Source organism: Eutrema salsugineum, unplaced genomic scaffold, assembly GCF_000478725.1.
Source record: "Eutrema salsugineum unplaced genomic scaffold, Eutsalg1_0 scaffold_5, whole genome shotgun sequence".
Classification (NCBI taxonomy): domain Eukaryota; kingdom Viridiplantae; phylum Streptophyta; class Magnoliopsida; order Brassicales; family Brassicaceae; genus Eutrema; species Eutrema salsugineum.
The window spans coordinates 7978890-7996443 of NW_006256612.1; the positions used below are offsets into that span (position 1 = coordinate 7978890).

Below are 17554 nucleotides of genomic sequence, written 5' to 3' on the forward strand. Positions count from 1 at the left end.
GATTCACACATTTTTTGGTAGATTTTAAGTTGAGAGTTTCAATTGTTTCCTCCATATTTATTGATTACTAATATCAAGGGGCATCCCTGTAAAAATGAACAAGTTGTACTTTAGTTATGTTCTTTCTTATTTAAGAGATCTTAGTTATTGTTAAGTTTCATGGGCTTCTAACTTAAAACCAATTGGCGATAAGTGGAGAGGCCCAAATCTCTTATATACTAGTGTTAAACTGTTAATCCCTTTAAACTTCCGATGTGGAATTCTTCTTCGCGCATCTGCCGAATTGACCCTCACTGCTTGGTGTGATTCAGACTGGGGTGCGTGTCCAATTACGCGACGATCTTTAACAGGTTGGTTCATTCAACTTGGTGGTTCTCCTTTGTCGTGAAAAACACATAAACATGTTGTGGTCTCTCGTTCTTCGACCGAAGCAGAGTATCGCGCCATGGCTGATACTGTTTGCGAGGTTCTTTGGCTTCGGGAGTTGCTGCCAGCGTTAGGAATTACCTGCTCCGAATCGACTGTCATCCATTCTGATAGTTTGTCTGCCATTAATCTAGCAAAGAATCATATTTATCATGCACGAACTAAGCACGTTGAACTGGACTGTCATTTCATCCGTGATGAGATTCTTCGAGGTATGATATTCACGAAACATGTCTCTACTACTTCTCAGCTTGCTGATATTATGACTAAAGTTTTGGGACGTAAGGAATTTGAGGATTTCTTGACAAGCTGGGTGTTCGTAACCTCCACACGCCAACTTTGAGGAGGGGTATTGGGCCGATATAAGCATGTTTCACAAATTGGATGTGAATTAATCCCACATCGATTGTTTTGTATATTAGTGTAGTTATGTTACTTGAATATAAGACATTACCTTCATAACTTGAGCAATAAGAAAAACCTATTTACAACATCTAAGGTTTCTTGACAGTTATAATAGTAATCTTGTCGTTTGATGGACTATGATTTAAAATAAGTTAACTCTTATTTTCGTATAAAAAATATCTTCAGCTAGAAATTGGGTTTGATGTGCTATCCATCTTGCACTTTTAGAGTTCAAAGTTAGCGATTACCAAAATGAATATGGTTGATGTAAAGGAAAAAATGAATTTTAGATGTGCTTAGATAGGATCGCACGGTCAGGTATTAAATAATGTACAAGACTGCAGTGGGTCATCCAAAATATATATAATAATGGTTGTAACATTTACAGTGGTTCAGAAGTTTGGGGTACGTAGTCATATATATGCCCTCTGAATTGTTTGGGGTACTTAGTTAATTTTCTGAAGTAAAAAAAAAAATTAACACACAACACTGAAACTATATTATATATAAATGTCACAAAGTACAGGTCGCTCGACGTAGCGACCAATCCTCACTACCGAGTACTCCTAAACGTAAGCTAAACTAACACCATGTGCACGTTGACAGTAGAAATCAATGCTAACGTCAGCTAAACGAACATGGCTACTATGTATATAAGGTTTTCAAAGAGTTTTAAGATGAGTACCAAATGTAACAATATATACTAGTATCACGCCATAACTAATTTGATTACTAGTTATTTTTAAAGTATACGATCCATGAATCTTGCGTGCATAGTTCATTATCGTCTTAAACGGTATATAAATTACAATTACATATTTATTCTGCTATATATATTTGGAAAGAGGCTTTACCAAAAAAAAAAAAAAACAAGATTGGAAAGAGGAGCTAACTACTTCTTCGACTGTAGTTGAATCTTAACTTGTCGCCACAATCCTGGAAGCTTTATTAAATAGAGCGCGCGTCTTGTGTTAAGCTATATATTGTAAGTTGGTAAACGATGCCATTATTCAATACCCACATGGCCACATCCGATTTTAATTTTCTTGTAAGTTAAAATTTTCAAGTTGTGTAGGTGGCTATATATGTTGCTCTAATATTGTATTGTGTTACTAATTTAGTTGCTAATTCTATCAAAGAAAAACTTCTTTGTTTTCAAACTAAATCTCAATTATAACAACTAACAATGTTAATAATTAGTATAAATTAGACCCTTTAATTTGTTTTTAAACAGTGAGTCCATAGACAAATGTTTCTCTTTTTTTAACATAGGCACGGGCTTGCCCACATCCGATTTTCTTATAAACTCACAAATTTATTTCCAAAATAAATAAATAGAGATATCTTTTTTTCTATCAACCAAATTTAGTATTTTGATTAGTTAAGAAACTAAAGAAGATTTGTTTACTTCAATCCATCAAGTTGATTTCGTGGGCCATACGTAATCAATTATAGTTACAAAAAGAAAAGGAGACATAAACTCCCACATGACTTTGTACAATGTCGAAACCTCCCTTAAATTTTTTTATAAATACAAACACGAGTCTTTTCACAATCCGTATAACAAAGGAACGCATAATTAAGCAACAATAAAAACAATGGAACTCTTACTTCCACACCCTTCGAACTCAACACCTCTCACCGTCCTCGGCTTCTTAGACCGAGCCGCCTCCGTCTACGGTGATTGTCCGTCCGTCCTCCACTCCACAAACAACACCGTCCACACTTGGTCCGAAACACACAACCGCTGTCTCCGGATCGCGTCGGCCCTCACTTCCTCCTCTCTCGGGATTAACAAAGGCCAAGTCGTCTCCGTCGTGGGCCCCAACGTCCCTTCCGTTTACGAGCTTCAGTTTGCCGTGCCAATGTCCGGAGCCATCTTAAACAACATCAACCCGCGTTTGGACGCACACGCACTCTCTATCCTCCTGCGTCACAGCGAATCCAAGCTCGTTTTCGTCGACCAAAGCTCAATCTCTTTAGTCCTCGAAGCAGTCTCCTTCTTGGGACAACACGAGAAACCTCACCTCGTTCTCCTCAACGACGACGAGGAGAAAGATTCTTCGTCCGCTTCGGATTTTCTTGACACTTACGAAGGGATCATGGAGAGAGGAGACTCGAGGTTCAAGTGGATCCGTCCTCAAACGGAGTGGCAGCCAATGGTTCTTAACTACACTTCCGGAACGACGTCGTCTCCTAAAGGAGTTGTGCTTAGTCACAGAGCAATTTTCATGCTAACCGTTAGCTCCTTGCTTGACTGGTCTTTTCCTAACCGGGCGGTTTACTTGTGGACTTTACCGATGTTCCACGCCAACGGTTGGGGTTACACGTGGGGAACCGCGGCGGTTGGAGCCACCAATGTCTGCACGCGTAGAGTCGACGCGCCAACTATATACGACTTGATCGATAAGCACCACGTCACTCACATGTGTGCAGCACCGATGGTTCTCAACATGCTAACCAACTACCCTTCTCCTAAACCGCTAAATAACCCTGTTCAGGTACTAAATTTTATAACCGCCCGGTTTATTGGCGGTTTGAGTTCATTTTGGCTATTGACTTTGGTTTATTTAAGTTATCATTTAATAATCATTTGAGATTTTGAGTCATGGAACACTTTTGGTTTTGGATCAATTTTTCTCTGTTTTTGGTATTAAAAAAAAAATATTCGAATTCTGAAAACAGGTTATGACGGCCGGAGCTCCACCTCCGGCAACCATCATCTCCCGAGCAGAATCCCTCGGGTTCAATGTTGGTCATGGGTACGGTTTAACGGAAACCGGAGGCCCGGTTGTGTCATGTGCTTGGAAGCCAGAGTGGAACCATCTCGAACCATTGGAGAGAGCTGGACTGAAATCAAGACAAGGAGTGAGAACTATTGGATTTGCAGAAGTCGATGTTAGGAACCGGTTAACAGGAAAGAGCGTGGAACACGACGGAGTTTCTGTCGGAGAGATCGTTCTCAAAGGAGGATCGGTTATGCTGGGTTACTACAAAGACCCGGAAGGAACCGCGGCTTGTATGAGAGAAGACGGGTGGTTCTACACCGGAGACGTTGGGGTTATACACAAAGACGGTTACTTGGAGGTCAAGGACCGATCAAAAGATGTGATCATATGCGGAGGAGAGAACATAAGCAGCGCAGAGGTTGAGACGGTTCTGTATACAAATCCGGTGGTGAAGGAAGCTGCGGTGGTGGCTAAACCAGATAAGATGTGGGGAGAGACTCCGTGTGCTTTTGTGAGCTTGAAGTATGATCATAATGGTGATGGATCAGTGACTGAGAGAGAGATAAGGGAATTTTGTAAGACGAAGTTACCTAAGTATATGGTTCCGAGGAAAGTGATTTTTCAGGAGGAGCTTCCAAAGACATCTACTGGAAAGATTCAGAAGTTTCTTCTCAGACAAATGGCCAAGTCTCTGTCTTGAAGATCCGGACGTGGTATTAAGAATATGAACGAAATAAAGACTTATCTTTTGTGTTGTATTATTGTATTTGTACCCCCCTGAGAGGGGATTATTAGTTTCTAAATTTGATGAACCATGCTTGCTATTATTACTATTATTATAAGATTGGCAAAGAAAGATAACCTTCTCAACACATTATTACAAGTGTGGTTCCTGTAGGACACTTCTCCACTTATGTCTCTTTCTTTTGAGAAAAAAAAAAAAAAATCTTATCAACATAATTCAAACGAAATTTTCAACAGCTATAGGTGCTTAAACTAAGTAAAAACCCAAGAGACAATGAGAAATGCCCATCTCGTTGATTTCAGACTTAGGAGATGTATATGAAAAACTGTTTCAAAACAGAGTGTGATTCTAACTAATTTCAGAATAACCTATAGAACCAGAGTTATAGATTTCTACTTAAGTATGAGCGGTCTGTTCATACTTTAAGTTGAGTTATAGATTGGATTCGATAAATGCGATGTTCATCTTGTATTTTCTAGACTTTAATAAAGTTAGAGTAGAATGGTAAATTTGTAATGTACTTTAACAAATACCCTTAATAAAAAACCAAGTTCAGATTTGTATTTTAGTATAGATGGTACTGGTAAGGTCAATATTAACATTGTATTTTTTATAGAACTGTGAGCCTAATTTGTTAGTTGAACTTGATCCCAAACTTATGTAAACTTTATACTCGTTATTTTATGCATATCAACAAAACCTAACATTATAATTGACCTTGTTTGATTATAAATAAATGAAAGACACCATAAAGATTCTCTCATTCATTGGCTGATTTAAGTACTTTCGTATGTTAAGAGACCTCTTTTTCGGTTAAAGTATATACTTGGTTTTCTGAAGAAACGAAAAAGAAAGAAAATCAAACACACAACATTGAACTATATGTCCAGTTCAAAAAAAAAAAAAAAAACATTGAACAATATGTATCATGTATATAAATGTCACAAAGTACAAGTCGCTCGACGGTAGCGACCAAACCTCACAATCGAGTATTCATAAACGTAAGCGAAACTAACATCATGTGGACGTTGACAGTAGAAATCAATGCTAACGTCAGCTATACGAACATGGCTACTATGTATACATATATAAGAGCATGTACATCAGTGAACTCCTAAGAGAGGGGTTCACCAGAATATAATAATTTTTTTTTTGTTTTAGTTTTTCTGTTTTATTTAATTCGAAAATTATAATTTTCGACCAATCAGAATGCTCTATTTCGAGATGATACTGTCTCTTTAGGTTCGTCGGGATGATACTGTCTCTTCAAGATTAAACTCTTTTGTTTAAAAAGCTGTACCATGAACCCCTCTTGATCCTCTAATATACATGCTCTAAAGCCTTCAAAGAGTTTTCAGATGCTCCTCTAAGTACCAAATGTAAAAATACTACTAGTATTACGCTAGAATATGATAATTTGACTTACCCAAACTAATTTAATTACTAGCTAAATCTAAAGTATCCATGTATCATGCATGCCTAATTTATTATCGTCTTAACGATATATACATGTCAAATATTTGTTCTGCTATATTATATGATTATATATATATATATATGTATGGAAAGAGGTCTTATTTTAGATAACTACTTCTTCGACTGTAGTTGAATTTTATAACTTGTCGCCACAATCCTGGAAGCTTTAAATTGAGCGCGTTGTGTCAAACTATTGTAAGTTGGTAATACCCACCTCCAAGTTTCTTATTAACGCCCGAATTAATTATTTCCGAAAAATGAAGACATCTTTCTTTATTAACCAAATTTAGTATTTTGATAAGTTAAGAAACTAAAGAAGAATTGTTTACTTCATTTCATCAAGTTGATTTCGTGGGCCATACGTAATCAATTATAGTTACAAAAAGCAAAAAAAGACATAAACTCCAACACGTGCACAAAGTCGAAACGTCCCTTCAATATTCTATAAATACTAACCCCTATCGAGTGTTTTCACAAACTAAAAAGACATAAGCAAAAACTCTAACTATGGACGCACACGCACTCTCTGTCCTCCTGCGTCACAGCGAATCCAAGCTCGTTTTCGTCGACCACAATTCAATCTCCTTGGTACTCGAAGCAGTCTCGTCCTTGGGACAACACGAGAAACCTCACCATATATTTTTGGTGAGTGGAAAGGTAAACTTCTTTCCGTGAGAAAGACAATTATTGCATTCAATTCATTGGTCACTTGTATATAGCGAAATTCGCATAAAGAGGGTAAATGACCCAATGGACAACTCTATGCGGCAAGAAGATAAGTAAGTTTTCAGGGTAAGCGAGTTGCATATGAACAAAAAGAAAAGAATCTTTACTAGTTCGAAGGATTGAAATAACAGATAAACAGATCAGTTTTACCTTTAAATAAAAGATAAACCCGCGCAACAGGTTCAGAGCTCTATGGCGGCGATCCTTTTTACGAAAATAACACTTTCCCTAACTTTCTAAGAGGTAAATTTCAAAGTTTGTTTTTGTTTGGAGTGAGAAGCTAGTCTTTTCATTTAGCATATCAATTAATTTATTTCTTTAGCTAAAGTATATCAAAACTTGTTTGCTAGCTTCTGTCTGGTGACTTAGTTAGTTACTTGATTACATATCGAGATATGAAGGTCTTTGTAGATTCGTTGTATAACTATGATTTCATCCATCTCGTAGTTCTAAACATCTGGTCAACGCTCTACACATTGATGCTTCATTGTAAAATTCATTGGACTCCTCTTCATTGTATATGGCTGCTTCAGAACATTCATTATCTCCTTCTTAAACCAAAAATCGGGTTGATCACCACTCTCTTCTTCCAAATTATCCTTAAAAAAAAATCCAACAAAAGATTCATTCGAAAAAATTTAAGATGCAAATTGTCGTTGAACTTGATTGGATATGATTTCAAACCCTGCAAAAAAATTAACAAACGTAATATTTAATTTGATTTCTTTTCCAAATATTTTGGTTCGGGAATATGTTCGGATTTTTTTATACTATTAGTATTATATATAAGAGAAATAAAATCAAAGAAAAACTCAAACTAAAACTTGGCTCCGAATCTGTTTCAGATTTTCTTTTAAAGTATGTATACGCAATATTATATTATGCTATCAGTTTTCCCGTGTGTTATCTGCATTGACCTTAATGGGTTACCTACATCGTTTATGTTGCTTAGTTATTACTGAATTAGTGAATTCACAATCGATGTGTAGATTTTCTCAAATTATTCTAAGTATCTGTCTATTACTCTATTTTCTAGAACAAGTAGCTGTCTATTACGCAAACAAATCGTGTTCCATGACACTGTAAACAAATACCTAGCTAAAGGCAAAGAATTGTAATTGCTTGATAAAAAGGGAAAAAAAAGAAAAAAAAGACGCGATTACGCAATGATATATATAAGTTCTGGCCAACCTTAGGCCCATATTCATAATCACAAAACAAACAACCAGCACCATGAGTCTTATGCTTTAAACTCGATAGTTTTCATTTGCTCAATTTCGACAATATTATCTTGTCATTTTTTTTATATACATAATATTATATCTTTTTCAAATTGTAATGCAGGAAACGCCAACCGATATGGTACAAAAAGAGGAAGAACATGAACATGGCTGGCAAGTTTGGCACGCAAATGGAGCAAAATGTCCCCAGGGATCCATTCCGATACGGAGGTTTGCTGCCAACGCAGTTCCTAGCACCGCCGCGAATAGGGCCACTAAAGGACACCAGGCAGAATTTAACTATTTAATTAAGCCTAATAAACAGTTATTATCGGTAAAAATACTATATAAGCACTATATATAATATAACATTTCAATCAGGAAAAAAAAACCTTACGATGTCATTTTTAATTTACATATATCTCCATTATAACAGATGTTTTCTTTGTCGACTCCAACAGCCATATATATTTATACTTTAACATAGATTTATGAGAAATTAATATATTTTCTTTTTTGAAAGAAGAGAAATCAAAGTTATCTAAAGATGCTTTTATATCCCTAGAGTCTCTTGTAAAAGTGGTGATCAAGCATACTCTGATTAGAGGCATGTTTCTTTGGCTAAAAAAAAGTGTAACAAATGTAATATCTGTAAAACCGAAATAAAAAGAAAGAAATAACGTATGTTGCAAAGATGTCGATCTGTTCACGAAAATATTAGAAATTATTTATATGTTTATACGATCATAAAGAATAAACATAACATGTGTTGTACTTCAATTTTTGATCGTGGACACAACAGTATGCATTCGCTTTTGTGGAAAGCATACCAAAGGTCTACGGAACAAAGGCGACGATCAATGTATGGGATCCTGTTGTTGAAGCCCCGGACGACTTCAGCCTGGCCCAGATCTGGCTTGCGGCGGGATGTGCGAGACCAATGATCTCAACACGATTGAGGCGGGATGGCAGGTTCGTCTACGAATTTATATATTTTTTGCTTTTGTTTTTAAAATGAATACGTATGCAAATGACTAACAATAAAAGTTTATCATTCTACTATTTAGGTTTACCCGAACCGATATGGTGACAACCAACCAAGATTGTTTACGTTTTGGACGGTACGTTCCCTATCAAACATAATTAAAAAAATTATTATTATTATGACATTTGCAAAACTAATTAAAATTAATTAAAATTATTATTCTGCTTATTATTATTATCGGTAAAAATACCATATAAACACAATATATAATATAACCATTTCAATCAGGACAAAAAACAGTTATTGTAGGTAAAAATACTATATAAACACTATATATATATATATATATAATATAACCATTGCATGTCATTTTTTGCTATGTTTTTGCTTCTATTCTCCATATTTTTGGCATACATTATGCTTATTTTTTTAGTCCTCTATTTTTCGACACATACTTATGTTGTGGCAACAATTTAACGAGTCAATAATATCGACTGATAATTTATAACAATTCAGCCTTGATCGAATTAAACCAAAAGACATCAATACCATCAAACATACTTTAATCGAGGTTTTTTAGATAAAATTTTACTATTTTGATAAAAATTTCAAATACTGTATATCATAATTTACAAAAAAACAGTTTAATTCTTTTGATTTCTCGATACTAACCACTGAAAAATTGTTTCCAATTTGTAACACGCGGTAAGTATAAAGGTATGTTTTCTTCTTCAGTTGGCCTTTATAAATGTAGATTTATAATTTGCATTACATTTAATGACGAAATTAGTCATTGTGCCGTTTTCATATAATTGATGACAAAATTATAAGAAATGATGTCATTATGCTATATTAATGTGATTATTACGCCATGTAAGTCTATACACTTTTCATACTATACGATACCACCATGTGATCATATCAACGATCGTTATAGCATACATTGTACACTATATAATACGTCTTTGGTCTCTTGCAATTAGTATCAATATTTCGGATTTAATTGTCTAGAAATTCAGTGACATGTATTTTATGTAGCATATGATATGATACATATACATTTATCAAACATTGATCAAAGACTTCGATATTCCTTTGACAAAAGAGAATTCGATATTGGTTTTTTCAGTTAGTTGGATTAGGGTTTATTTATTCAATTTGATCGGGCAATTCAACTAAGAGAAGATAAAAGAAACGCAACAAAATACTTCTGGTATCAGCATTCTCTGTCCTCACTCTGCAGCTTCTTTTTTATTTGTTTCCATTTTCTCAATCATTATCTTTTATCTTTTGTAACTTGAACTTGTTTATAATGTAGCTGTTGTGAATCAAACTAAAGAAAGTAATAAAGAAAAATCCCAAATTGAGGCAAATATTCGTTTAGAATTTTATTATTAATTTTGTGAATGTGTATAATTACAATCTGTAAAACTCTGTATTTATACCCTCAAAAAACTTAATTCTCAAACCCACTCAAAAAAAAATATTTTTCCTTTTCCCATTTCCATATTATTCTACAGATTAGGTTTACCCGAATAGATCATGGTGACAACCAACCCAGAATATTTGCGTAATAGACGATGCATATTTCTATCCCTATCAAATATAATTTCTACTTCTTATTAATTTATATGATATTGCAACTAATTACGCTATATATAAACAATAAACTTTAGTAAGAAAAAGATTGCAGTTGTGTGCGAACTTTATAATACAGTGATACTTATTGACAGCATAGATCATGAATTGAAGATTATTTGGTTCATATGATTGGTATTGTGTGTTTCTAATTGGAAGCTTCTTATATCTTCTTGCTAAACCATCAAAGTTAATTCACACCAAAAAAAAAAAAAAAAACCATCAAAGTTAAACCAGACAATACTTGGTTTTTCTTGGTTAGATATATATGGTACACCCGGTTGAGTATAATTCTCCCATTCCATGAAATCTAAAAATTATAAGGATCCTAAATCTATGCGTGGTGCTATAAAACTTGATAAGCATATGTATTTATTTTCTGAAGATGACATATGTAACCTTTTTAATTGAAACTTGACCATGTGAGTAATAAGTATTTATTAAAGAAAAATCTAAAAATTGCATTTAAAATGGCAAAACCTTCATGATGCCAATTTTGGCAAGTACATTGGCATTCGAATCTATGCATATATATGTGCAGTTAGTGAATACATATGTGTTGGTGACCTTCAAAATTGCAGTTAATGATATTTATTTTTCGAGAAATTTTCATTTTTAACCTTTAAAATAATAAAAGGTAGCACTTTAAACCTTGGTAGAATTATATTCATATATAGTTTAAACTTTCAAATTTTAATTATACCGACACATAAAACGACGTGTTCTATACTTTGAGTTGAGTTATAGTTAGGATTAGACCCGGTTCTATACTTTTTTATACTGTTTTATAGTATAGGACGTGTGTTCTATACTTTTTTTGATTTTTTGACTATGATCTTATAAAGTGATGGACCGGCCCTGGTTAGGATTCGATGTGTTGTCATCTTGTATTTTCTAGAGTTTAGTTAAAGTTAGAGTCAAATGGTAAATTAGTAAATTACTAGAATAAATACCTTTATAAAAATATTGAATTAAGATTTATTATTTGAGTATAGATGGTAGTGGTAAGGTCAATAATAATATTGTATTATGTATAGAACTGTAGTCGAGCCTACTTTGTTAGTTGAACCTGATCCCAAATGTATGTAAACTTTGTCTTTATACTCTTTATATTATGCATACCAAATGAAAAACACTAGATATTCTCTTACTCATTGGCTAATTTAAGTTATGTTGAGAAACTAAAGAATATAGCTGACTCATTAGGGCCATGCGATGTTTAATTATAGTACAGTCTATTTTTTTTTAATCTTCTCTCTAACTACATTTAAAGATTTTAAAGACAGTTTAATGTTGGTGGGCATAAAATAAAGATTCTAACAGAGAGTTTAACTATAAAAAAAATTTGGAATCAAGTTCAACTAACAAATAATGAGTAACTGGAATTGGAATGAACAAATTGGAATCGCAGTTGTATACTTTAATCCATTGTTAAGTTTATCTGTAAAATTCCAAGAAGAGGTTCCACTATAGATAGAAAAAAGTTGAAACAGGCCCCTATAGAGTATTTTGACCAAGTCATAACAATCATAGACTTACTAGCGAATCTAACTAATGGAACTCTTACTTCCACACCCTTCGAACTCAACACCTCTCACAGTCCTCGGCTTCTTAGAGCGAGCCGCTTCCGTCTATGGCGACTGTCCGTCCATCCTCCACGCAACAAACAACACCGTCCACACTTGGTCCGAAACACACAACCGCTGTCTCCGAATCGCATCGGCCCTCACTTCCTCCTCTCTCGGTATTAACCGAGGCCAAGTCGTCTCCGTCGTGGGCCCTAACGTCCCGTCCGTTTACGAGCTTCAGTTCGCCGTCTCAATGTCGGGAGCCATCTTAAACAACATTAATTCGCGTCTAGACGCACACGCACTCTCTGTCCTCCTGCGTCACAGCGAATCCAAGCTCGTTTTCGTCGACCAAAGCTCAATCTCTTTAGTACTCGAAGCAGTCTCGTTCTTGGGACAACACGAGAAACAGGGCTGACGAGAAACCTCACCTCGTCCTCCTCAACGACGACGAGGAAGATTCTTCGTCCGCTTCGGATTTTCTTGACACTTACGAAGGGATCATGGAGAGAGGAGACTCGAGGTTCAAGTGGATCCGTCCTCAAACGGAATGGAAACCAATGGTTCTTAACTACACTTCCGGAACGACGTCGTCTCCCAAAGGAGTGGTACTTAGCCACAGAGCGATTTTCATGCACACCGTTAACTCGTTGCTTGATTGGTCTTAACCAAACCGGCCGGTTTACCTCTGGACTCTACCGATGTTCCACGCCAATGGTTGGGGTTACACTTGGGGCACCGCGGCCGTTGGAGCTACCAACGTCTGCACGCGTAGAGTTGACGCACCAACTATCTACGACTTGATCGATAAGCACAATGTGACCCGCATGTGTGCTGCACCGATGGTTCTCAACATGCTCATAAACTATCCGTCCACTAAGCCGCTCAAGAACCCGGTTCAGGTATTAATAGGTACCCCGGTTCGATGTCGGTTGGTTTAGTTTATTCTATTTAAGCTTTCATTTCACAATCAGCTTTTCTCTATGTTTTGGCTAAATTCTGAGATCAGGTTATGACCTCTGGAGCTCCACCTCCGGCAGCAATTATCTCCCGAGCGGAGTCGAGCGGTTTCAATGTCAGCCACTCGTACGGTTTAACGGAAACCGGTGGCCCGGTTGTGTCATGTGCTTGGAAGCCAGAGTGGAACCATCTCGGTCCGTTGGAGAGAGCTCGGCTGAAATCAAGGCAAGGAGTAAGAACAATCGGATTTGCGGAAGTCGATGTAAGGGACCGGAAAACAGGAAAGAGCGTGGAACACGACGGAGTTTCGGGTGGAGAGATCGTTTTCAGAGGCAGCTCGGTGATGTTGGGTTATTACAAAGACCCAGAAGGAACCGCGGCTTGTATGAGAGAGGACGGTTGGTTCTACTCCGGAGACATTGGGGTTATACACAAAGACGGTTACTTGGAGGTCAAGGACCGGTCAAAGGATGTGATCATATGTGGAGGAGAGAACATAAGCAGCGCAGAGGTTGAGACGGTTCTGTATACAAAGCCGGTGGTGAAGGAAGCTGCAGTTGTGGCTAAACCGGATAAGATGTGGGGAGAGACTCCGTGTGCTTTTGTGAGCTTAAAGCACGATTATAAAGTTGATGGATCGGTGACTGAGAGAGAGATAAGGGAGTTTTGTAAGACGAAGTTACCTAAGTATATGGTTCCGAGGAAAGTGATTTTTCAGGAGGAGCTTCCAAAGACATCTACTGGAAAGATTCGGAAGTTTCTTCTCAGACAAATGGCCAAGTCTCTGTCTTGAAGATCTCCCATGAAATAAAATTTTAAAAAGTGTACTTTTAAAAATTAAGATTAATTGCTTTTGGCGTTAGTAGATCGAATTTTGGACTCAGGCTGTTGAATGAGATAAACACATGTAGTACCTTCAGTTTCAGGCAATGTCATGAACCTAAGACTACTCAGATAGTAAGGTATTGAAGGAGGAAATATAAGAGATATCAACCCAAAGTCCAAACTGCTAATAAAGAAAACGAAGGGTCAACGAGGAGTGACCCATCTCAAACAACATCGAAGTTTATCAAGAACTATTTCAAACAGAGTAGAGAGTACGATGCTAATTCATTTCAGAATAACCTCAGAATCGAAGTATATATACGGCTCTTAAATCGCGAAACCAGGAATCAGTTTCATGTCATTGGTATCAAATTCCTCTGCATTAATCCAAAAGAACAAATTGTCAGAAAAACTAAGCGTTTTGACAGTTAAAGACAAGGTTTTTTTTTAATTAATACATTAAGATACAAGATATAAACCTCGACAAGCTTTTCAAGCGAATTCCGAGAAATTTTTTTACCTTCGAAAATCAAATAGCTCATGGTTCTCCCTAAGACCGATCGCTAGCTTGTCTACACTTGAAGTCATCCTCGCGAAACTGCTCAGGATCTTCCGTAATTGATGTCGTTTTTTACGTAACGGGCTAAATTAGTTTATTATAATTAGGCCTTTAGAACCGTAATAAGGCCCAGAGTCTTTGATATATGGTTTGTTTTTTTTTTTAAAACAAAATTCTCACTAATGTTTTAATTGTATTTAAGGGCTTGTATTACTGTTCTTAATAATTTTTATAATTAATATTTAAATTAAATTTGTCGTCTTTTTTTATAAAAAAAATTCACTCTTTCACCTTTTTTTTTTGGGCAACATCCACATAACTTTTCTTTGTTATATAATTTTTCTAAAATTAAATAAATCATAGGAGCCCTCACTGGCTCACTTTTTAACAATTTCCGTGGTCATTTCAATGCTGATGAAAATATGTAAAACTTATATCTAATTATCTATGATGATTAATAAATTCATATATTTCATTTCAGTACTTGAGAATGAAAACCTTTATCAATGGCTTTTGGCAAGTATACAAATTTTTGAAAGCCGGCCAGTTCTGCGAAATATTGTTGATGGGGATACAAAATTCCACGCGGCATCAGACCAAATTAAAGAAAACAAATGCAAATGAATGGTCAACAAGCTTCCTCTAATAGGTAGAGAATCTCGCATTTTTATTTTATATTTTTGCGAAAGTATTTAGAATCATTAATCTATTTTTTTTTAAAAAAAAAGAGAAAATTATTCAAAGTTCATGTATCACGGATTCACAATATATGTTATTTAGATCAGTCATATAAAAGAATAAAAGATTACCACCTTAGTTTAGAAAGGCGGGGCTGCGGGAGAATGGTCCACATCAATCAATCTCTTGCAAGATATATATGCTCCCCCTTTGATATAATATAGTCACAACGAGAGATTACTCGAAATCTTTTTATTTTTTAACAAACAAGTATGATTTATGGATTTTTTTTTGTATACGAGATTTTATGGTCGATGAGTTATATAGTACTTCAAATCTTCAACTGAAGCATCGTTTTTCTTTTTGATTTAAGGACATACCGATATAAATTATTTTAGGGACCACATAATTCTAAAGATTATTTACTGCATTTTTTCTGTTAATAGATTTCTTATAGAACTGGTACTTAAGTTCATAAGTGGTGAGTAATTACCAAAAAGTGGTGATTATGATGATTATTATTGTAGTTACTTATTTTTCTTACTTTTATCAATCAATCTTAATTAAAAAGCGACAAAATTTTTGTGGATTTGGTACGTTTCATATCAGGGTTGGTCCTTATAACGTACGATTCTACCGCTCATCTAATAGTATTCTGTTGATTTTTAGTATGTAAATGTCATATTGTTTAAGCAACAACGAAATATAAAAACTGATTTTCAAGCATCCTCTGTTAGCTGGAGTATTAACGATCTCATTATCGTATGTATTGTAATTAATCAGCTTGAGGATTGAGAACAGATGAGTAAAATGGTGGTTTATTTCGTATCTCATCTTGTGTGATCCTAAGAAGTATCAAGTTATAATATCTTCCTTGTTTCACCTAAAAAGTATTACTCATTATGTATAATCTGCGAGTTTTCTTTACTGATATTTTCATCATTTCATGCCACATGTTTCTTTTCTTTTTGAAACTTTTTTCTTCGCTGCATGTTCTTACCGTCTATTCATGTATCAACTTTAAACTTAAATCATTAGTTATTTAAAAAAGCAAAGCGTGAATCCCTATTCCCAAATAAAGACCATGATCCAAGTAGTCAGGTCCGCCGCTCCAAGACTGTTGAAGATGGAAAAGATAAGATAAAGACACGCTTCATTTGTCTTTATTAGGTAAAACTAAAGGTAGAAAAAAAGAGTCGGGACCAATCTATATCATGCTAAGAGCATCTCCATCCCTCATTCTTATGATGAATTCTTAAATATTATTTAATATTAAATTTGACATTTTAAAAAAATATTAAATATTGTTTTTTTCTTTATTTTTCTTTTTTCTAATTACATAGTGCTATGTGTTATATACCTATTAAAATGAAATTTTTTCATAAAAATTTATGAACTTGAGATATAAGCGTTTTTTTTTTCTGATTTTTTTTAATACCTAAAAACCCTAACAATCCACTATATCCTTGCAATGGAGATAGTCTAATTGCTCATCTCGGAAAAAAATAGTACAATTAAGTGGCTTAAATTAATAATTAATAACTATAAAGTATCTCAATTAGTTAAATACTTTATTGCAGCATAATAGGTTCTCTAAAGGAAACTTAACTAACAAGGCCACGTGGGGGAAATATCAGGATTAATAAAATACGAAAAGTATTATTAAATGCATGTTGATTGGCTTGTAGGAGAAGTCTCACCAGCTGATAAATTGAAGGCAAAATCTACGAGTTTATGTTCTCCTTAAGAAGACAAGAGAGAAGTAGACAGAGAGAGAGAGAGAGAGTAAAGAACGATGAGCTCGGTAGAAAAAGCGGTGGCCGTAGAGGATGGAGAGTGGCGACATCGACAGTTGGGGCCGAAACAAGGGAGTGTCTTCCCAAAAGAGAGGAAGTTAGTGAAGACAATGATTTTAGAGGCTCTGTTTCCATCTCGATCTCCTTCAAAGTTCAACCAGATAGTAGAGCCGCAGAATAGCAAGCGCGTGCAGCCCACGCTCCGGTAGCCTTCAGATGATTATTGTTTTTTTTTTTTAAGTAAACTAAGAGATTATGGGCTTACGCCAATCTATAATCCAGTTGGATCGAAAGCTAGAACAAGTTAAATTAGTCTTTTTTCCTGTAATGATGTCTCTCTCTTGGGAAGAATTGACACTGAAGATAATTTGTGTTCTTTGTTTTCTTTAATGAGAATAGATTTTGTGTTTTGTTGATTTCACTAGTTTTTTTTTTTTTTTTGGTATTCATCGTGTATTCGTGTTAATAAAAGATCCCTAGTTTACTACAATTAATGCATTTATCTCTATATTGTTTACTTTGGACTTAAACGTTAGAAGAGATTGAGAAGCTTCAAACGCTAAAAAATATAAAAAAGATTGGTCAGATATGATTGAAGTCATGGTTTAATCAATTTTATAGTACAACACGTCAAAAAACTGAAGAAACGAAACAATTAAATGAACACAACATTTGTTTTTTTTTCGCTAACTTAAACACAACATTTTTGTTAAATAAGTAATCCGTTCTTAAACCTTTAGGAAATAGATAGATAAGTTGGTGAACAGAAATAAATAGATAAATGAAAGGTGATCTCGTGCTAGTCCCTTCCGAAGATG

At 35.1% G+C, this 17554-nt stretch overlaps 3 protein-coding genes across 3 annotated transcripts; all 3 read left to right on the plus strand.

The window, feature by feature from the left end:
* Positions 1 to 2429: 2429 nt before the first annotated feature.
* Positions 2430 to 4374, plus strand: LOC18992789 (probable acyl-activating enzyme 9). The gene is made up of 2 exons (XM_006416228.2): positions 2430 to 3332; positions 3517 to 4374. The coding sequence occupies exons 1-2, from the start codon at positions 2430 to 2432 to the stop codon at positions 4258 to 4260; spliced, it is 1647 nt and encodes a 548-aa protein (XP_006416291.1). The 3' UTR covers positions 4261 to 4374.
* Positions 4375 to 11904: 7530 nt separating this feature from the next.
* Positions 11905 to 13671, plus strand: LOC18992790 (probable acyl-activating enzyme 10). The gene is given in 3 exon segments (XM_024153122.1): positions 11905 to 12321; positions 12323 to 12820; positions 12928 to 13671. Coding segments are annotated over 3 exon segments (1659 nt in total).
* Positions 13672 to 16683: 3012 nt separating this feature from the next.
* Positions 16684 to 17210, plus strand: LOC18992791. The gene has a single exon (XM_006416230.2). It carries the CDS (start codon positions 16736 to 16738, stop codon positions 16943 to 16945), a length of 210 nt encoding a protein of 69 aa, XP_006416293.1. The 5' UTR covers positions 16684 to 16735; the 3' UTR covers positions 16946 to 17210.
* The last annotated feature ends 344 nt before the right edge of the window (positions 17211 to 17554 follow it).

Excerpts from the sequence above, each read along its gene's own strand:
- LOC18992789 (XM_006416228.2), top strand. The coding sequence starts at position 2,430 with ATGGAACTCTTACTTCCACACCCTTCGAACTCAACACCTCTCACCGTC. Across the intron at positions 3,333-3,516 it reads CGCTAAATAACCCTGTTCAG|GTTATGACGGCCGGAGCTCC; the intron begins GTACTAAATTTT and ends TTCTGAAAACAG.
- LOC18992791 (XM_006416230.2), top strand. The coding sequence starts at position 16,736 with ATGAGCTCGGTAGAAAAAGCGGTGGCCGTAGAGGATGGAGAGTGGCGA.